This window comes from Apis dorsata, unplaced genomic scaffold (genome assembly GCF_000469605.1).
Source record: "Apis dorsata unplaced genomic scaffold, Apis dorsata 1.3 scaffold_376, whole genome shotgun sequence".
NCBI lineage: Eukaryota > Metazoa > Arthropoda > Insecta > Hymenoptera > Apidae > Apis > Apis dorsata.
Window position 1 is genome coordinate 846,988 of NW_006263639.1, and position 23,222 is coordinate 870,209.

Consider the following 23,222-nt stretch of genomic DNA (forward strand, 5'->3'; position numbering starts at 1 on the left):
TAGAATAGAGGTTAACTTTACATTGATAAATGATAAATCACATGTTTGCACTTTAAATTATTATTTCGAGGAAAGGAATATTGAATAATTGTAATAACATAAAATACAAGTACGTAAAAAGTAAGATCTAATAAGTAATCATTGCAAAAATAACGAAAAGGAAGACAACGAGATAATGAGGTGTATGAATATAAGTCGCAGTTCCCCATCCACACTCAATATCTGTTTTCAATGCTTCTAATACCGACATATTATTCTTATTTAAGCAAAATGATTCGCGTAAATCATCATCCCAACCATTGTCCCAGCAATCGAATTCATCATCTTCTTCATCTCGTTCGATATTTTTAAATTCACTATAAGTAGTGCAACGATCCTCTTGATATTGTCTATGTTTTCTTTGCCAGGTTTCCATCCATCTATAAAAAATATTTTTTCTCGAAAACTTAAAAATAGTATTAGAAATATTAAAAATAAGTAATTAGAACGAAGAAAAGTTTATTTTATTAATTGATATTATAATATTGATAACTATGTATATATAATAATTACTAAGAAATAATATATATATATATATATATTACATACATATACATAATTATATACATAAATTAATAACAGAGTTAATGACTTACCCAATATCGCAGTCACAAGTAAAGTAGCTTCCTCTCACCGTGAGTTTTAACAGAAATCGTTTTCCTGGCACGCCTGGCTTGTATCCATTAGATGGATTATGAAGCGTTCGCACGTCATTGTGGCGAAGATGAACCGTCACATTCCTCACCCATTCTGCATTATCAAACATTTGTTTGGGAACGGTGTTCACACTTGTATTGTACATTCCAAAATGCAAGTGTGGATTTCTTATACCCTAAGATAGATATGAAAATCAATTTTTTTAATTAATTGATTATAATTCTTAACTTAATAATTATATTGAGTTAATAATTAATAATTTAATACAATATTTTTAAATTTGTCTTTTGTCTTTTTGTTCAGTAAAGAATATATTTAATAATAAAAAATCAGTTAGATACATACTCGCAATATATCCGAATCTACATTCTTTAATGCTCGACCTGTCAACGTAATATTAAATAATTTATTAGGAAACTTCCCTTTCATTTCTTTTTCCAAATTCGTGTCATTTTGTACCTATAATAATATATAAAAATTTTTAATCGATGCTAATAATTAATACTTTATAAAAAGATTTTAAAATAGCAAAAAATATATATTCTTATTATAATATTTTACACATACGTCGATAACTAAATGCCTTAAACCGTGATTGTATTCAAGAATGTTGGGAAAATTGAAATTCTTTACACCATTGTAAGCAGTTATATATAACTTACGAAGTTTTGTAGCTTTACAAAGTGCTCCGCTCTATTTGAAAAAAAATTTGATTTCAATAGAAGAAAATATAATATATTTTAATTTTATAATTTAACTTTATCATTCTATCATTTTAAATTTAAATTTATTCGATGTAAAAAACTTACTTCGAATGTCAATAAAGATAATCGTCTTATATCCAATTCCTCAAGGCTGTCTGCAATACCTAAGAAACTAGTATTAGTAATAGCTGTGATTGGATTATCGGCCAAATTAAAAGTTTTTAATTCAGGTAGAGTATGCGTGATCAATGGCACCACAGTTAGATCGTTGGCACTCAGATCTAAATAGTGAAGAGATGTTAAGTTCGATGCCATTTCCGGTGGTATCGATGCCAATTCATTGTGTGCCAAATACAACGTTTGCAATCGTCTTAATGGCAATTCTGGCACCTTTAAAAAATATAGATATTCTTTTCAATTACGATTCTTTTTAAATTCAAATTATTTTCAGTGAATATGTTTATATAATATATAATAAAGATATAATAAATATATATTTAAATAATACGTACACTTAAAAGCGAAATATTGCTTAAATCAAGATATAAAAGTGAGTCCTCTAAACCATGAAATGTTCTTCCACGTGATTCCAAAAGTAATTGTTTATTGTGACTCAAGTCTAAATGAGTTAAATATGATAAATCAGAGAATATCCCATCGTCGAGCCTGACCAATCGATTATAAGATAAATCTAACCATGTCAAACTCTGAAATGAACAAAAATTCGAATTGTTTTTTTATGTTTTGACACGTGAAGAATTAATTTTAAAGAAATGCAAATATCACTTTTATACATTTATAATAATGACTATTTCTTCTTAAGAAAATATAAAGTTTAACGATTAAATTTTTCTAAGTTATACATATACAGGATACTAATATATTCATGAGACTCTTCAGAGAATCGACTCTAAATTCTAGAAGTTAAAACGAATACAAAAGTTGATACAAAAATATTTATTTATTAAATTATAAGCAAATTTAAGTTTGCATTGGATGGAAACTAGACAAAGATAAAACAAAATGTCTATAGAGCTATCTCATTCTATTTTCGTCTTCATCTAATTTCAATAGTTAATAAATAAGTCTCTCGTTTGTATCAATTTTTTTGTTTACTTTGACTTTTAGAATCAATTCTCCGAAGATATTCCACAAATATATTAGCACTTTATACTTTTCAAGAAAACAAGTACAAGATAATAAAATTATTTAAAAGTTAATTTATAATGAATTTATAAGTATGAAATCGAATTTATTCATTTGACTTTTTGCTCATGAATTAAATTTTATTTCTAGAATATATCAAACTGACTCGTAATCTAAATATGGCATCAGTAGTATGGATTCCCGAGAGAGTGTTCCAAGACAAATCCAACATGGATAAACTGGCAGCCGCTGAGATAGACATGGTTTTTGTGGGTAATCTCATAAATTGATTATGAGACAGATCCAAACTCTCGATATTAGCTTCGGAAAACATATTATCCGGCAATGTTCTCAGCTTATTATGAGAAAGATCAATAATCCTTAGCTTCTTCAACGGTCTAAATGCCTCTGCTGGAATGTCCATGATATTGTTCCAAGAAAGAAAGAGCACTTGGATATTTTTCGTGTTTCTGAAGCAATCGAAGTCGATCTCCATCAGCTCGTTGTGACTAATGTCGAGCCATTGCAAGTGTGGCATATTTCCGAAGACACCTTGAGTTATGTTGGTCAATTGGTTATGAGCCAAATAGAGATGTGTTAACGAGAATTCCACTGGTTTAAAATAATACTTCATTATATCGGATATATTGTTGTAGCTGAGGTCGAGAACTTTGATGTTCGATTGAATTGTTCCGCCGACTGCAAAGAAAATTATATACTTATTTAAAATTCTAACTGTATGTAAGTCTTGAGTTCTAATCCATACGTATGTTTGATATTTGCGTATACTACTGATTCGATGCAAGATTTATAATTAAAAAACACAATTCGTTCCGATTTTTAACATTTATAAAATTTAAAAAAAATTCGTTTAAACATGATTTGTTCAAAGAAATTCCACGATAAACTTACTGGTGGTCGGTGGCGTGAATGTGGTACTATTAATCCATAATTTTGGGATTTCGTTATGGCTGGCGTTCACTTTGAACGACGACAATGTTCCTACTTGATCGAACGAAGCGAAATCGAACTCGGTCAGATCGTTATACGCGAGATCGAGATATTCCAGATCAGGTAAATTCTTCAATTTAAATAATTACAATTTTACCTGATTATTCGATATTACCGTAAAATGTTACATGAAGTAAGTTCAATGAATTTCAATAATATTACCTGGAAGGCTTCATCCGTGATATCCTTTATTTTGTTGCCTCGCAAATTAACATATTTTAACAATTTCATGTTCATAAATGCTCGCCTTTCGATTTTATCTATAGCGTTGTCCTCTAAATTTATCATAGTTAATTTTGGCAGATCGACGAACGTATGAGTTTGGATCGTTTTAATCATATTAAACGAGAAATTTACTTCTTCCAGATAGGAATGTATATCACCCTGAATTAATTTTAACCAACATTAGTAAACGTAATATTAATAATTTTGATCGAATCGAACAACAAATTGAATCGAAACAAATTAAAAAAAAAAATCACATAGTCTGTACCTGAAAAGTTCCTTTTCTGATACTGTCGATTTCGTTGTCCTGCAATTCCATTCGTTTAATCCTCTTCAGAAAATGAAAAGACGTGTCCGGTAGTGATTTAATTTTATTGTTGCTAAAATCAAAATGTTGTAGATTCGTCAGGAATTTAAATGGCGCTTTCGGTATTTCAGAAACGGAAGGAGATAGAGCGTGAGACATTCTCAATGTTAGAAGCGAATGGCCGACCTGAGGAAATTTGAATCAGATGAAACTGATGAATGATGAACTGAGAAATGAAAGTTTATTCTTTTTTTTTTCTTTTCTATTATAATTTTTCGTTTAAGTGATATATTAAGTGATATAATAATAAACAAAATCTTATTTAATTAATTCATTATAATAAAAATTCCAATAATATGAAGTTCCACTATATGTATATGTTTATTATATTTTTTTCTATATAATTCTTTTATATATAATTCTTTATAATAGAAGCCTTTTATTGGAATTATCCATGGATCTTTAACTTGGGAATACGATTCGAATCTAGTTCAATTAAATATTAAGCTAAATTAACTAAACCTTGGATTAAGATTTTGTATGGTTGCTCGGTTAGCAAGTTGGTAGTTTGAGAGCGCAAAAAAAGAATAAACAATTATATATAATATATATAATACGCAATAATATCATTTTATATACTTGAATTTCAAATCTTTTGAAGAAAGAAAATATTGCAAAGCAAATGGAATTACCTCGGAGAAAGCTTCGTCTTCTATTGTGGATATCGAATTTTCGGAGAAATCTAGATATTTGATCCCGCGTACATGCATGAAAGCATGACTTTTGATGGTGTTCAGATTACTTTTCACAATACGAAGCTCTTTGATATCCATCCCGTATTCCATAAAATTATCTGGAGATAACGTCGACTCTGGTATTCGTGAGATAGAAAGGAATCGCATGTTCCTCATTTGTCGTAGATCTTGAAGTGACACTACGCTGTTTTCTTTCCCGCTTAGATCCAGATTATACAAAGAATATTGGAAACCATTAAATACCTCGGCTAATAACAAATATAGAATCGACATATATAAATATACAAAGATTAAAATTAATATTAATTTTAAAAATATCAAATAAATCATCAAATATTTTGAAAATTTTATAATAGAATTGAAAGAAGTAAATTATTTGCAGAATTATATAAATAATTTTAAATTATTTTACCCGGTGAAAAGGTTTGAATCTTGTTTTCACGGAAAATTAAAGTGCGTAGAAAATCGTATTCTTGGAAAATAGGACTTGGAAGTAACGTAATATTATTTCCCGAGAGATCCAACAATTCGAGAGACGATTCCAAACCAACGAAATTAGATGAATCGACCTCCAATAGATCGCAATCGCTCAAATAAAGTTCCCGTATTCTCGAATCCCTAAACGTACCCTCCTAAAATATACGATTCAAATTTCTAATAAGATTCGTGTTTTCTACAATAAGCAAACAAAGACAACAAATTTCTAAAATTTTTAAAATACAAAAATTTAATCAAAAATTTTTAAAAAAATTATCTACTTGAACACACTTGAAATTATAATATTTTGGAAATCCTACCTCGATCATCGTTAAAGGATTACCATCCAAATAAGTCTTGTTGACTTTTAAAAAGTGCTGAAAATCACCAGACATCAGAGTCTCGATTTGATTGTAATCCAGACGCAATATATCGAGAGACATTTGAAGTCCCTTGATTTCTGACTCCAGTTGGGGGTTCAACATTTTCGATATCCTGTTATAACTAAGATCTAACACTTTCATACGCTTCAATGACGATAATTGCGCGTAAGGTATGTGTGTCAATTGATTTCCGTTCAGATACAGATGTATCAGATGCGCCATGCCATCTCTGAATACAGAAGGATCGATTTCCTTCAGGTTATTGTCACGTAGATCGAGCATATCCAAGTAAGTGAGACCCGCGAACGCGTCTGCTGGAAGTTTGTCAATTGCATTACGTCCCAATCGCAATTTTTGCAAGGAATTTTCGAGACCACGCCAGTTGTCTGAGGCAATCTTTGATATTTTATTTCCTATACAAAGGAAATTGAAATCATTCGTGTGTTTTCTTTCCTTTTAGATTTTTAATCACTTATTTGCTGCGATATATATAATTAAAAAAAAATTGTAATTCTTGCATTTGCAGCCTCTGGTCAAAAAAAGTAGAATTACTCGTAGTTTTCAATATTGCCTCGCTTCAATATTACTTGGATTATTTTTAAATTGTGAAATAAAATTTTTTAAATAAAATTTAATAGTCTGAACAGAATTTAATTACAAATTTTAATAATTTGTATTATATTAATATTATCATTTATAATATTTTATCTTTTTTTTTATAATGGAGTGTATGTATATTGTATGAACGATAAAATTTCTGTATATGATAAAAATATCGCTTATAATTTGTATGATAACTGATTGAGCCAATGCAACATTTGGATCTCGAATCTCGAACAATGAATAATTGAATTGGATTAATCTTTCTTGATCTGTTAAGGGATTAAAACAAAATTAAATGAGAGTGTTTAAAAAAAGAACTAAATTTTAAAATTAAAAATTTTTGCAATAAATTAATATAAATTGGATAATATCAAAAGAGTTATATTGCTATATGATAATTAATTATTATCAAATATCGTTCAGAAATTTAAAAAATTTTAAATTTTACTAAAAATTACAAGAAATGTTGAAAATTCTAAATAGTTCTAATTTTTTGAGCAGTAGACACATATTCATTGATTGAATTTAATAAGTGATTCTTTCATTTTGGCATCTAATGATATTTTTATATATTTTTTCGATATGTACAAAGGTTTCATATTATTCCATTATCGATCAAATAATGTTTCTTATTATTTTCTATCATGAATTTTTCGAAGATTATATATAAAAATATTAAAAAAAATAAGAAGAAGAAAAAAAGAGAAGATACCTGTTAGATCAAGAAGTTGTAATTTCTGCAAATGTCTGAATGACTTGCTAGGAATTTTCTCCAGCCGATTGTAGGGTAATTCGAGCTCCCATAATGATCTCTCAAGCCCTAGGAAAGCTTCGTCAGGGATGTCAGCCAAGGGATTATGTTTGATTCGTAGTTTGTACAGACCTGAGAGATAGGAGAATGACGTAAACGTAAGAATTGCATTCTACGTAAGAATACAATAACATAATCGGTGATACACGGTCACTGCTCTTTAATCCCTATACGTATTATTCTTTTCTCTGATCGACGATCTTTTCCAAAATTCTAGTATATTATTATAGTATATATTATAGTATATTATAAGATAATATATTCTAGTATAAGATAATATATAATGAAATCATAATATATAATGAGATCATGAATAATTTACATTTTGGATTATTTTTAAATTGTGAAAAAAATTAATTAATTTTGATACGAAAAAAAAATTCTTTTAAAATTTTATTTCGCGCGTTGTTAATTAATTTTTCTCGATTTATATACCTGTGTTCATAAGAAACTGTGGTTGCAAAAACATCAATCCATTGTTCTCCAATTGTAGCATAAACACCTTGGAAGAATTTATTGGCAGGGGTATTCGCGGCATTGGTACATTATAACAGGTCACTATACCCAAATCAGGAATGGCTTTCGAGCAAGTGCAAAGGGGATTGAAGAAACACGGTGGATATTGCACTGGAAGCTCGTGCATCCGAGCTAAGGATGCCCACATCATCAATAATAGAGTAAAAATGACCAGCACGTAACCCATTTTTATTATTATTCTCAAATTCTGTAATGGTATAATAATTAAAATAATAATAAATATTTTTTCTGCTTAAATCTTAATATTTCGAATTCTCAACTCGTTAATTTTTTTTTTTCTTATAGTAATATTATGACTTACTTAAAATTATTCAAATGTTCAGTCGTAAATTACAAATAAATTTCGATAATATCATATATAGATATTTCCATATATATAAATGATCATTTTCATTTATAAATATCAAATATTTATTTTAAATATCAAAATGTTTAAATAAATTATTTAATTGTATAACTATTAATTATTATTGAGTTTAAATAATTTATTTTATAAAAGAAATTTAATTTTATAAAATATATTATCTCATTAAATGTAATAATCTAATTCCACAATGACGTCAATTGTTTTTTTTGATTGAAGGAAAACCATATATATTCGTCATATATAATCAATTTTTCACAAACAAGCCAATTATTTTGGTTATAATCTAATCTTTTTAATATTATTATAATATTGACGCACGTGCTTTACATATATATATCCATAATATATTATTAATATGGTAATAAAAAAATTGTTTAGATAATTTATTAGATTTTCTTTATTAATTTTAAAAACGATATTATAACATTTATATTAATTAAGAAAGATACGCTTGAAATAAATATTTGTTTCTTATGAGCAAATAAATTTAAAAAAATAAATACACAGTCTATGATAATTTTCAGCATTATTCAAAATTAATGCAAATGTATTCCAATTTTGCATATATCCATGTAAAGTATTTCCTTCTTAATGACATAAAATAAAATCAATCATTATGAATTTTTTTCTAAAAATATAACTAATTTATATGGAAAATAGATAAAGAAAATGATAATATACGTATAAAAAAATAGATCAAAAAAATTGAAGTTGTTTGAAAATTTGAATAGAAAGATTTTTTTATGTATTTTTGTAAAAATAGCTATTACATTGGATTTAGAAAATGCATAAAAATATTACGATATAATTTAATTAATAAAAGAATCATTTTTTATTTCTATTTTAAGGATGAAAATATTGCTAATTGCTATGTTAGATTCAAAATTATTTTTAATATCTTAAACTTATAGTATAGTAGCAAAAAATTTTGGAAAACATTTTTTTTTTTTATACATTTATACTACTTTTTTATTTCTTTGAAATTTTATTTTTTAATGACACAAAACTAAAACTACAGAACTAAAACTATTTCTAATTAACAAATATTAATAAATTAAAAGGAAACTTATGGATGCTTGTTTACAAATGCTAAAAAAAATAAAAAAATAAAAAAATAAAATAAAGAAAACTGTGATATTTTTCAGAAATTACTATTTATATAATTATTTATACAATAAAATTTATATCAGATTTTAATAAAGATTTACAAAAATCGACATATCTTAAGAAATTGGATTTGTATCATATCATTGTACTTTCTTTCGAAAACGTCGATTCTGTTGCTGTTGTTATATATACGCTAAATAAAATTTTTCCTCTACTGACAATTAAAAATTGAATCCAAAAATTTAGTATAAACATACAATTTAAGAATATTTTATATCTTATCATCCAACAAACTAATTATCAACTAAACACTGTATTCCTGGTTGTGCAAAGGTCAAATATTTTTTTAGAAAAAAAAAAAAAGTAAAGAAAAAAAATACCTAACGTGATATCACTACTTCATTCAACTTTTATTTATATTCAATATCTCTTTTATTATGAACACATTAGATCCTTGATGCCACACAATTTTTTTATTTTTCTCTTTTTCATAATTTAAATAATGCTCCGTAATGTTTCACTGCCCTTTGCACATCCACGATTTAAACAATAAATAGAAGATTTACCATATTTCCTTGGACCAAGAGAACACTATCAGTTCGTCAATCGTAGCTCGCGATGATTGCACTGAAAATTTTACTAGCTAAGTGGCCGCTGCCACCCTATGTACTAGGGCTTCGGGAGTGCCGTCAGTTTCAGTGCTTCTCTTTACCCGATTATAAGGACAATATTCCATTAGGCAGCGAATGAAAATAGTCATGCAAAACTTTAGTAAATGTTCAAATTATGCCTATATATAATTATATAGGAGTATAGAGGCACGTGAGGCATAATGATCATTTTATTTATCGGATTTTACCCAGCTATAAATGTATTTTCATATCTTTCGTATAAAAGTTATAGTTAACCGGTGGAATTTTATTATCACATCAATTTGAATATAGATAATAAAAATTATCCATATAATTGTATTGCAATTTTAGTCAATTTCATAAAATTTAGAATTTACCTACAGTTAGTTGTTGATAATTGTACAATTAATTGGAAGTTATTATAAAAGAATTCAAAGGTTGGATTTATATAACATAAGATACAATTTTAAAGGAAGAAAAGTTTGACAATAACAAAATGATTTGGAAAACTATTTCTAAATTTGATTTCTAAATTTTTACTAAATCACTAATTTGTATTTGATACTTACGTATATTCATATCCTAAGGGCCGAGCATCGTATCATTATTTTGTAATTATATTTTAAACGAATATTTGTATTAACATTAATAAAATGCTCGGAATAACGTTTCATGAATAAACATTGCAATTTATTTTGAATTAGTTATGATATTATTAGATATACTAAACGTATAAAACTGCAAAAATTACTTGCAAACGCTTAGAATAAAAATTATGTGACGTTCAACTAGAATGTCATCATCTATTAAATATTCTAACGATAAATGTTATAAAGGTAAAAGAACAAAAAAAAAAAAAACATGACAACATTAAAAAAGACTATCCATTAAATTATAATATTTAGTATATCATCTCCGTTTGTTCTTTTTTTGTTAGCGATATTGTAAAACAGCTAAGTGTCGATTTCTCAATGTACGCACGAGACACTCATATAAATATACGATCACTCACTTATATAAAACAAATATACTTTTTACACTCTCGACATAGAATTTGTACCAGCAACACGTCGCAACAATAAATATTGTACGTATATATGTGCGTCTATATAATATATATACATAATATTTATATGCATATTAAAACATTCATAAAAAATATTTATCTCTTATGATCACTTTTTGGCCACATCGAAATAGAGTTCACATTGATTTGCGCGCAGTTCCGTTGATTAATTCCTGAGAAGATTTCGATTCCACTTCGATTACTTTCGTGTGTGAGATTTTCGGAAGACGTGGTGCAATAATTAGTATAATTAAACCGATTACATGTCCAAATAGATATAAATGCCTATAAAAAAATTATATATTCAATTATATAATTATATCATAATTATATTATATAATTATATCATAATTATATTTTTAAAATTAGAAAATATTATTATTACTCACAGGTACATTCTGACACTTGGCATAAATTCCAAGATTAAAAAGCTCAATGTCAAGTAGGCCATTGTTAATCGCGTTGAAATGAACGTAAGCGCATCATAGAGGAACTTTAATTTCTTGGACCCTAAGAAATATGGTCGTATGTTACGACGAGCCTATTTAAAAAAAAACATTTATTTTAAATAAAACTTTATTAATAATCACTTAATAATTTAAAATATTAAATTTGATATTATTGTAAACTCTAATTACAGTGCGTGCCACGATGGTGAAAAATGCTCCATTGGCGAATGTTATGTAATAACCAGGATAAAAACCGTGCCATAAGGCAGAAAGGGAGTATGTGAACACAAGTTTATTGTATTTTGCCCTTTCGTACACAATCGATCTAAGCCATCTATTGGTTCCTTTATTCCAATGCTCAATACTGTCTCTTAAAGTAAGAGCCATCTAAAAAATAAAATTATTTTATAAACTTGTATTCATTTAAATCTGCGAAAATGTTTAACAAAATCAATAATGTCGTCTAACTTTATGGTGTTTTTATTTATGATTTATTTCTAAAATATTTATATTTTATATTGTTATGATCATTGTTAAACTTACCTCGAAACCTCTAACATCAACATTAGAATATAAATCCCATTTAGCTTCACCATTCTTATCATATTCACTAAAACCAAGTCCAGAGTTATTGCAAATCGCATCTGCGAAAATCCATGCGTGATAATATTTGAAACGAGCTAGCATAGCAGTTATTAATAAAAACCACATTTTATAAAACAATGTTGTGTTTTCTAAGAAATTTTCCTCTGCAAATAGAACAATGTTTTGTTAATATAGGCAATATGATGTGATAATAAATATTAAAAAAATTATATGAGTTGAACCTTTTAGCTTTTGTATCGAGTATGATGGAATGAAAGTCACAAACAGAGCTGCGAACAATAAGCTTATTATGACCTTTTTTATTACAACCGGTGTTGGAGATGGCTCTAGAACTATTTCGTCATAGTGAGTGGAATTTTTATCACAACCCTTAAAAGAAAAAAAGTAAAATTTATTTGTTTTCTTTTCTTTTCTTTTTTTTTTTAAATAGAAAATATACAGATAATAATAATTAAAAAAAAAAAACTAACTGTCAGAGCTTTCGTTCCAGCTATATTACGTCCATGAATGAAATCGATGTAATCGCGATAAAATATCACTGGTCCAGCCATCAATGCTTGAAAATGGAAAACATAGCTGAAATATTCTAACATCGTCGGAATCTTTCTGAAAAAAAAAATCAAGCATATAGCAAGTTGATCAAACAATAAGAAAATAAAAAAAGATATGAGCAATAGATATGTGTGATCAGATCATCCTTGAATACAAATGAAAATCATGTATGATGCATGTAGAGATAATGTTTTTTCCCCATAATGTTTGTTTTCTGTATTAAATAATTAATATCATAGAATAAACGACCGGTTAAAAAAGATGTCAACTCACTTCACGGCTTGATGACGTTGCGTTGGCGTAAGTTCCTCTTCACGTCGCGTTAATCCATCGTGTATGCTGAACGCGAGGCTGGTTACTTTCTGCGTTATCACCATAAGTGGTCCTGAAATGAACACGATGTAACGAGATCTTTATTTAGAAAAATAATTTTATTATAAGGTTACGTCTTTGTTTTTGTGCTTTATTTGTGCAATAATACAGCATTTTTATATATTTTATACAACATTTTTATTAATATAAATTCTTTTTATATTATATAATATTTTTATATTATATAAAGTATTATATAATATATAAATATCAGTTAACGTTTCATTACAAATTTAAAAAAATATTTTATTGTAAATATTTAAACAAATTATTTTTTTTCTTTTTGTTAATTTTTTTTATATATTTTACCAACAATTATTTATTACAATCGATTACATCAATTAATAAATTATTGTTACTGTTACTGTCCAAAAGTCTAATTTATTGAATTATTTAACAGAACTATTAATCGAAAATGAAAATTTATAGGATATGTGTAAGTGTTCCATTTGAATAGATTAAAAAAAATTATGATATATTTGTTAGAAAATAGTTTTTAATAAATATTTTTAATAAGTAATTAATAATTTATAATTTATTTATTCTAATATAATTACAATACTATTTATAGCAATATTAAAATGATTCTTACTCAAAGATAATGAGATAAAGATAACTACTTATTCTGCATGTTAATTTTTTCCTTGTATTATATATGGAAATAAATCGAAAATTATTTAAATGAGGATCGCAAATAAGATTAGAAGACACTTATCATTTTAAATCATTAAGAATTGTCAAAGGAAGAAATTAATTTAAATGAAATATGAACCAGAGAATCAACAAAATCGAATGATAAATACATTGTAAACAATTTTATACAATTAGTGTAACATCCTTTTTAATTACAAATATAAATCATTTCTTAAATTACATGTTGAGAATCTTTAATATTTAAAACCAATATAAAAAAAAAGTATATAAATATTATAAAATCTCGTATGATGAAATCGCGTATTGATTTTAAAAAATGATACGAGTCGATGACTTACCAGTGATATCAAGAGTGTATGAACCATAATTATAGATTTGTCGATGAAAGTGCACACAAGATAGATAAAGAAGTGCCGCCGTCAGCACTACCCTGAAACGTATTACTAAGATAAATTGTTGAGTTCAAGGAATATTTTATTATTAACAATTTATGTGAGAATAAATGTGAAAAGAATTCAATATTTAACACCTATTGATGTTTAATGATAAATAATAAAATTTTTTGTTAAAATGACTACAGGAGTGTTTCTTTAGTTTTTATTGCGTAAAACGAGAATAAAAAAGAAAAGAAATTACTTGAAATTCTGTAATAACTATTTATTAACCAATAAAATCATATCATAATTAAATCCATTTAATTTTATTTATTTTAATTATAGAGTGTAATCATTATTACTAAAGTAGAATTTATATAAATAATATTATAATAATACTAGTAAAATTGAAATACCAAAGATTTTTATTATGTAGACAAAAAATATGTTTTTATTATGTAGACAAAAATATGTTTTTTATTATTTCAGAGTATCAAATTATTTAAACACAATCATGTTTACGAATAGTACTGTTAGATATTCCAAAAACTTTAAATATTCTTATGCAATTTCAATTATGCAAGTTCATAATTTTAAAATGTAATTAAGGGAAAATTTATTATATTTAATATTACTTTGAAATCTTATAGAACAATTTGTTGAATGTTCAGTTTTAGTAAACATATTATAGTAAAATTATGGAATTATAAAAAGAAAAAAAGGAACAAATTTGTAAATTAAATATAAATTGTAAATGATAGAAAAATATATAAATTTTTATATATTTTTAAATGTGTGCATATTTTCAAATATTATTAATTTAAATTGCATAAAGATATAATTTTTTTCATATTTTTATCATATTTGTTTTATATATTAATCTTATTATTTAATTGTATAAAATAATATTTTTCAATAAAAGAATAAAGAATATTATTATCGTTATCTTAAGAAAGAAATACAATATATACAAATATTTACATGTACTGAATTGATAATATGAAAAGCGAGACGCAGTGATCAAGTATAAGATTTGTCAAGCGAATATTTGCAATAATTATAAAACTCTTATATTTTTATTATTTTAATAATTGTGCAATTCGCCTATGTTTATTTATAAAGTTTCAGCGATGTAAATAATTACATATTTATATTAAGTATTAATAAATATTTATAATTATAATATAATTTACATATCTACTATATTAATGAGTTCTTTTTATTAACAGAAGAATATTGCAATCTAACTGTAGAAAATTTCTATAGCATGTAAAATCTATGATAACTAATATAAAAAATAAATCATAATGAATAAATTGTTATAAACTTACCTCTGCATATTATGAGGATTTTGTGTACGCATTACAACGTAACATATGGCGGGGAGGCCTGCAAGATGTATCGCCTGCCTGAAAACGAATTTTTTTTTAACAAAACAAATTTATTATAAATTATACATTATTTATTATAAATTAAATTAGTCACTTAAATTAAGTCAAAAACAAATATTTGAAATCTTATAATATATTTTTTATTTTAATTCTCTACATTGGTAAAAATAATTAATTTTAACCATATATTGTAAATGAATTTTTACAATATTTTCTGAATAATATACAAATAAATCAGATATATTTTTTCAAAATATATGCTTTATATATGCTTTATAGTTAAATATTACATTAAAATAAAAATTAATATACAGTTACAATGTTACATTTAAATAAATAAAATTAAATGAAAACAGTTAATAATATTTTGAATTTTTATATATTTTTTTATAATAATAATCTTTTGTTTTTAGATAATAGAATTTCAATAATTGATAAAATTTTGATTATTTTTAATAATTGTCTAAATTTTATAAAATTAATTATTATAAATTTAATATACAATTATTTAATATATAGTTACACTACAACAAAAATGTTATATTATTTGTATAATATTTATTCTTAAAAATAAAATATTTAATACAATAATAAATCATAAATATTTTGTGCATAACATGAACGTAAAACAATGATTTTGTATCCAATCTTACAAACTTATTACTTATTAATACTTATTAAAGCTTTTTTTGAAGACTAATTGATCCATTTTTATTCACGTAGGATTGTTTACCTGCCGAAGCAAAAATATCCAAGCATGAGGCCGATGATGAGACCAAATACATGTCTGGTTGTTGCTGTTACGGTAACAGGACTAAGAAACGTTCTTAAAATTCCAGCCAATATCAGTGCTGTGATTTGAGATAATAGAAAATTCACCTGCACACAACGGGAAAAATATATTCATTATCATACTTGATCAATGTAACAATGAATTTGATCAATTGTAATGAAAAATATGAGATTATAAAATATCAAATTTTTATACAATTTTCAAATCGATTTTATTTTTTAATCCATTAATGTATACATTAAGAACTTTAAATATTAAATTATATTAAATATTTTTCGCGTAAGGAAAATATTTCATATATATATATTTATAATATAAATTTTATAATTCTATTTATAATTAAATTGAATTTTTCTTATTTTCAGATCGATTATTCTAATTTCAATTACAAATTTATTATTTAATAATAATTAGATTTAAAAAAAGTTTATGATAACAATTATTTCTTCCAAGGAATCGATAATTGAAAAAATATCTTTATAGCATATATAATATATATAATATTATTCCTCTCATAGCAATTCAATAATTTATAAAAATTTATATCTTAAATATAAAATATTAATTAAGATGAACATTTCTGAGATTTAATAATTACTTTAAAGTTCAATTTCATAAAACATTATAGTTTGAAAAAAGATATTATATAAATATCACATTTTTATTCAATAGATTTATACATACGTGTCTCTGGCAATAGAAAAAATATTTAAATTTTTATTATACAAATCGTTAATGAAATATCAAATATAAGTTCATTTTAGAAATTTGTAAAAAAAAAATAAAATAAAATAATCGATATTTAAAAAATGATTAATGAATTAATAAACTAATAAACAAAAAAAAAAAATAAAAGTATTTGTTATCTTATCATTTCTTTAATTAGATTTCGCGGGGAAGAACTAAATTAATCTCTTGCAGATGACAAATATACTTTTCGCAAGAATTATGCTCGGTTCAAGACCATTATCACGATATCGTGAACAATTTTTTTACACGCATAGATTAAAGACTGTAATCGGGGAATATGGAAATTCTAAGTAACCATATTCTCCACGGGCTTCCCCAGTTCTCAAAGAACAACAGAATGCGTATTGTATGAATTGTGAAGGCCGTGCATGAAAGAAAACACGCTAGCTTATATCATTTCTATTGTTCCTCGATGCCTATAATGCTTCGTATCCATAAACTAAAGCATGTTTAAAAAACAAAACAAAAAAAAAAAAAATAAAGGAAAAAAAATGCCATAAATTGCATTGATTGGAACATTTTACGTAAAAAAACTATGTAATACATATATTATTATAATAAATATTGCTGCAGAAAAAGAGAGAGAAAAAATTTATTTCAATTTTTTAAGAGATGGAATTGAATGAAATATGTTAAAATATGTTAAAAATGTTAAAAATTATTATAAATAATTGAAAAAATTTGTCTTCTATATACAGAAAAGATTTTCATTAGTATTCCATCGCTTAAAAATCAAATCAATAATTGATATCATTTGTAAATAAATAAAATATTATAAACAATGTATAAATAATATAATCCTGAGTAGATAAATTATTTCTTAAAACTATTTTTATTTTAATTTTAAAGCAATAAAATATTCTAAAATTAAAATATTAAAAGAGATTGAAAAAATTTTTGTGTATAAAATTATTCTTGTTTTTTATAAATAAATAAATATATACTATCATAAATATTTGATTAAAATTACATAATAAAAAATTATTGTAACATAAATATCTCCAAATAAATTGATTATCAATTTATATTATTAATTTGTAAAAATATCAAATATAATATTAATACATTAAATATTAAAAATCTTAGAAAGAAAAAAAATCTTTGTAATTTTAATAATGCTAAATTTAAATCTTAAAATTAATAATTTTATATTATATTATATTATATTATAACGTAATCAAACGTAAATGAATAAATAAATAAAAGAAATAAATAAAAAATTGAAAAAATATAAATTATAAGATCATTTATATTTTATAACAATAATGCAATAAATCTTGAATAAAAATAAAAATTGAATATATAGTTTTATATGTAAGTTCATATTATTGACCCCTAATGACCCGTACAGAGGAGTTCCCCGAGTGCAGATATGCAAAGACAAAGATAGAACCGGATAAGAAACCGACGGTAATTCCCCGTTTAAAATATCGCAAAGAAAACAGGGAAAAAGATGTCAACGTGAAATTTGTATATAAATCGAAGCTTTTGTCGAATATGACATCAGAAATCATTCAGCTGTACAGACAAGATCATTACAAATCTTGTGCTTAAGAATTCGAAGTGAACAAAAAAAACAATTTCCAAGATGAAATTCATCGTGTTAGTTCTTTTCTGCGCTATTGCATACGTTTCTGCTCAAGAAGAATTGGAACTTGAGGATACAATGGATTATGTGAGTATACATTATTTCATTCTATTGAATTAATTTTGAAATTTTTATGTAAAACATAGTATTTTAAATTTAATAATGAAAATAGTGGAACAATTGGATATATATAATATAATAAGAGATTAAAGAAAAAAAAAAAGATTCTTTAATTTAATAATAAAGTTTTAAAATTTGGAAAAGAATAATAATTTTTTGACTAAAAAAATATATATCTTACATATAAAAATATATATCTTACATAGAAAAAATTGTTAGAAACAATTTCTTATAAAATATTATAAATATAAATATATTACCCTAATAATATTTCAAAATCTTTTAATTTGAAACATAAAACAATTACTTGCATTATTATAAACTATTGATTATATAAATAATTTTTTAAACATTTTAAAAAAAAGAAAAATATATATTATCAAATTTATTAAATCGAAAAATGTATGAACATCAACAACAATTTTTTCATATTCTTCTCAAGTATAAGAAACATTATTATTATTAAAAAAAAAAATCATTTAACAATCTTAAAATTTTCATAGCAGCGAATATCCCTTAAATCTTTCTAGTTTCAACTATCTTTTGATTTCTTTTTTCTACCAATCCTAAATGATCAACACACCATCTCTTCATTTCAAATTCCTTTTATTAATTCTAAATTTAATCGAGTTTTTTTTTCCTCATTAATCGTTAAAATTTTCCTTTTTTTCCCCAGATTCCAACTCGTTTCCGACGACAGGATAATCCTCGCAGAGGATCCATCGTTATTCAAGGAACTAAAGAGGGAAGAAATCGTCCATCCTTGGATATTGACTATAAACATCGTGTCTACGATAAGAATGGAATGACAGGAGAGGCTTATGGTGGAGTAAACATTCGTCCTGGACAGCCTAGTCGACAACATGCCGGATTCGAATTTGGAAAAGAATATAAGAATGGTTTCATCAAAGGACAAAGTGAAGTTCAACGTGGTCCTGGTGGCAGACTTTCACCATACTTTGGAGTAAATGGTGGATTTAGATTTTAAAATATTTTTAAATAACAATTGACATAAATTAGCGATTTACGTAGCATTTAATAATTATTTATTCCAGTATAATGCATTTATTTCATTTTGATCTTAATAATTTATAAAAATTAATATTGATTGGTATGATATTGAATATTGGCAGATCGTAATTCGGATTGTAATTCAATTGTATTAATTGTAATATAAGAGATTCGAATAAACATAATTTTATCATTATAAACTGTGTGGCTTTTTTCTATCAAGGATAAATGAACTCGTCGACAAGTGCGAATGAACTTTTGGCATGCAAGTAGAACTGAGTGCAAATAATAAGCGTTTCGAATGGAGCTAAACCTTTTGATAGCGTGTAATGAAGTTACAGTTACTCGAATATGCGTATAATATGCAATAATAGATGTTATGTGATAATAAAGCAGCATTGTTCATTTATTTGGTTATTGTTGAGTACAATTTTAGAACATTTTATGCGAAATATTTTTAAAAATTATTTAAAAATTATTTAAAAATTTTTTAAAAATTATATATTTTATGATCTAATTTAAATTTAACAAAGTAAAAGATATTACTTATAGAATACATGAAAATATATATGATATACTTAACGTGTAGATATATAATAAATAGATATATTTTTATGAGTATAAATAAAAGATAATTCCAAAAAAAAATATGACATAAATTTTTATGAAGAGAACGATAAAGAATATTTCTATTATTTTATCTTCACTTATTTTCTTATATTCAAATTTCCAGTCAATAAAATATATATATAATATATAATAAATCCAATATCGATGCAGTTTAATTTTATGATGCAATTGAAAAGCGAATAAATTTATTAATCAAAATTACACAAATAGAAGAATAATGAAAAATATCACGACGAAATTAATAAAAATAAAATTTGTAAAATTCACAAATCAATTAATTTATAAAAATTTTAAAATAATTTGTTCAAATACATGATAATTTTTATTTGATGATTTTTAAATACAATTCATAAGAATAATACATATATAATTGTCATGTTACAAGAATAATAGAATAATTTTTAGACTTTAAAAATTAAAATATATTTATTTTGTTTAAATTTAACAATTGTTAAAAACACATCGAAATCATTATTTTTTTTCTTAAATAAACATATTAAGTATAAATATAATTAATTTAGGGAACATAAAAAACAATTTTTTTTTCTTATATATTTTTATTTGTAAAAAATTTTAACTGTGACTACAATATTTTAAAAGAAATACATAAAACGCAGATTATTTATTGTAAAAATGTAATATATTATTTATTTTATTATATAACATAATTTCTAAGATATTTATGAGAATATTATAATATTAAATTCTTTTTGTATCTATGATAGCAATTTAGTAAATACATTTACTGATATTAAGACATTCAATTTTTCTTAAATATCTTAAATCTTTTTGTAAAAGTTGCAACTTAACAAGATATAACTTTTTTACAATTTTTTACAATTTGCACATCAAATGGAATCAATTAATTTGATGATTTTCCATAAAAAAATTTGGTTCTTTCAATGAATTAAAAGCTATTTTAGATTTTTTCAGATAGTTAAGTTAAAACGATTTTGAAAAAGTATAACATTCCAAGCAGATGGAACTCTTTATATGTTACATATAAAATTTTATAAATGATAAGATATCATTGAAATATCAAATAAATATAATCCATCTCAATCATTATTCTAAAAAAATGAAATCATGAAGATTTTAAAAAAATAGATAAGCAATATAAAAAATATAGGCAATCTAGAAGAAAAAGAAAAAGAATATTCGTACTTTGAATTTCTAGTGTACATCTGGACTTTGATAATATCTAATAAAACTTAAAAGTAAACTAGTTTATCTAAACAATTTATCTATTTGCTTATATCAATGTTTTATAACTTATTAACATGAATACATTTGAAAACATAAAAGAGAAATATAAGAAAGTATACGTCATTATATCATTAGTAACATTATATTGTTTAATTAATAATTAAAAATAATGTTCTAAAAACAAATTATTATAAAATATTGCTGTAAAACGCTTGAAACTCATCAGCTTGTAAAAGAATAATAAACTGGGTCTCTGATATACCAGGTACGAAGAAAAAAAATTTTCCAAGCCAATAGTTTATATATAAACCTGCTATCATAGTGCTCGTCAAGCAAAGAGTGTCATAACAAAAAGGATTGACCTACACGATCCCTATATATTGTCACATAGTATCGTAACATCGTAAACGCCATTTTGTATTCGGACATCGTTTGATATGAATCGTTCGATGTAGAATGACCAATTGAGAGCATTAATACACACGTGACTGTATTTCATCGCGTCATTGCGATAAACTCTGCAACGTATAATTGAAATTCACGATATGTATACATATTTAACATATTAACGTTAATATGTTAACGTATTTTTTGAAGAATAGATTCTAGAGGTCAAGACAAATATATATAAAAAACGTTTATTGGCATTTCTTTGTTATAAGCAATTGAAGTTTACATTAGATGAAATGGGACGAAAAAAAAAATGAGACCATTCTGTTTCCGTTCTACATCGCCATTATATTCTATTTTTATCTCATTTCCAATCCTATTACTTCAATTGCTTATAACTTAATAAATAGCCTTAATCAACAATTTAGTAACAATTATATCAATTTTGTATATTTGTTTAATTTACACTCGATTCTTCAAAATTCTCACAGATATATTAATATCCTGTAATATATTAACTTCTTATCTTAATGTTGTTTAGAAATAATTTAACTTAATTAAGTTAATAATAGTAAAATAATATTAATTCAAGATTGATAAATCTCGAATAATCAATACAATTAAAAATTGTTATTTAGATTATAAATATTTGGATTATTTTATGATAATATATACTGATATATAATATATATGTATACGTATATTAATTACTTATCGTATCATTTTAATAAGAATTATCTAATTGAATAGTTAATTTGATGATAAAACACGAATGAATGCAAATTATAATGAAAATAAATATAGTATACTTCGATGATTTCAATAATTAAAATTTTAAGAAAAAAAAAATCTTCGAATTATGGAAATTTGATCGTTTGATCAAAATTCTTGAATAATAATGAAATAAATGAAAATTTAACGTAAAGAGATATTATACAGACATTAATATATTTTCAATTATAAAAACTCAAAGAAAAAAAATATTCCGATATTCAATACAAAATGTGTTTTCTCATTCAAAAGTAATTTTTGATTAATTTTTATTTTTTCGCATTTGTATATTTATTCTTTTATATAAAATATTATATTATCATAATACAAATTTCATGTGTCCAGAAATATCTTTCTGGCACTTATTCATTAAACAACATTTGCTCGTTTTATCTATTCAAAATTTATTTTGCACGATCGCGTGTAAAATATTCGTAAAAAAAATCGCGATAATATTTATTTTTTATTTTAAATTTCATTAAAAACAAAAATGACAATATTAAAGAATCGTCTTATGAAATCATAGAAATTCATTCGTTTTTTTAACGAGAAGAACAAAAAATGAATAAACCATGAAACATAATTAACGTTTATACATTAACACAAAAAATTTCTCCGATATCACGAATAATTTTATTGCCACATTTAACGCGATAAAAACATAATATCGAATAAAGTCCGACTTTGCTCAACTTTAAGACCATAGATTAAAAATGATTCGTAATCGTTACGTGAATT

At 24.4% G+C, this 23,222-nt stretch overlaps 3 protein-coding genes across 4 annotated transcripts in view; 1 reads left to right on the top strand and 2 right to left on the bottom strand.

Moving 5' to 3' along the window:
* On the bottom strand, positions 1–10,340 carry LOC102672352 (chaoptin-like). Its single transcript, XM_031511995.1, has 16 exons — positions 10,331–10,340; positions 7,554–7,883; positions 7,020–7,190; positions 5,642–6,117; positions 5,257–5,476; positions 4,782–5,092; positions 4,051–4,275; positions 3,720–3,941; positions 3,459–3,627; positions 2,713–3,245; positions 1,913–2,107; positions 1,506–1,790; positions 1,264–1,389; positions 1,042–1,155; positions 636–871; positions 1–419 (listed from the first exon to the last, which is right to left on the bottom strand). The coding sequence occupies exons 1-16, from the start codon at positions 10,338–10,340 to the stop codon at positions 128–130; spliced, it is 3,915 nt and encodes a 1,304-aa protein (XP_031367855.1). The 3' UTR covers positions 1–127.
* Positions 9,163–23,222, bottom strand: part of LOC102672214 (lysophospholipid acyltransferase 2) — a 25,008-nt gene continuing 10,948 nt past the window's right edge. The window contains exons 2-11 of the mRNA XM_006618833.2: positions 15,959–16,104; positions 15,166–15,243; positions 13,799–13,890; positions 12,708–12,819; positions 12,353–12,488; positions 12,104–12,251; positions 11,820–12,025; positions 11,466–11,663; positions 11,217–11,368; positions 9,163–11,112 (exon numbers count right to left, since the gene is read on the bottom strand). Coding sequence (XP_006618896.1) covers positions 10,965–11,112; positions 11,217–11,368; positions 11,466–11,663; positions 11,820–12,025; positions 12,104–12,251; positions 12,353–12,488; positions 12,708–12,819; positions 13,799–13,890; positions 15,166–15,243; positions 15,959–16,104 — 1,416 coding nt within the window. The 3' untranslated portion in view covers positions 9,163–10,964. The remainder of the gene's footprint in view (positions 11,113–11,216; positions 11,369–11,465; positions 11,664–11,819; positions 12,026–12,103; positions 12,252–12,352; positions 12,489–12,707; positions 12,820–13,798; positions 13,891–15,165; positions 15,244–15,958; positions 16,105–23,222) is intronic.
* Positions 18,233–19,687, top strand: LOC102672073 (hymenoptaecin). 2 transcript variants are annotated; one of them, XM_006618832.2, is made up of 2 exons: positions 18,233–18,443; positions 19,153–19,687. In XM_006618832.2, exons 1-2 carry the CDS (start codon positions 18,357–18,359, stop codon positions 19,462–19,464), a joined length of 399 nt encoding a protein of 132 aa, XP_006618895.1. In that variant the 5' UTR covers positions 18,233–18,356; the 3' UTR covers positions 19,465–19,687. The 2 variants fall into 2 exon arrangements, with proteins under 2 accessions (XP_006618895.1, XP_031367835.1); XM_031511975.1 differs by having other exon boundaries at positions 18,265–18,432; positions 19,151–19,687.

Excerpts from the sequence above, each read along its gene's own strand:
- LOC102672352 (XM_031511995.1), bottom strand. Across the intron at positions 7,191-7,553 it reads ACAGTTTCTTATGAACACAG|GTCTGTACAAACTACGAATC; the intron begins GTATATAAATCG and ends CCTATCTCTCAG. Across the intron at positions 3,246-3,458 it reads ATTCACGCCACCGACCACCA|TCGGCGGAACAATTCAATCG; the intron begins GTAAGTTTATCG and ends TTTTCTTTGCAG.
- LOC102672073 (XM_006618832.2), top strand. The coding sequence starts at position 18,357 with ATGAAATTCATCGTGTTAGTTCTTTTCTGCGCTATTGCATACGTTTCT. Across the intron at positions 18,444-19,152 it reads TTGAGGATACAATGGATTAT|ATTCCAACTCGTTTCCGACG; the intron begins GTGAGTATACAT and ends TTTTTTCCCCAG.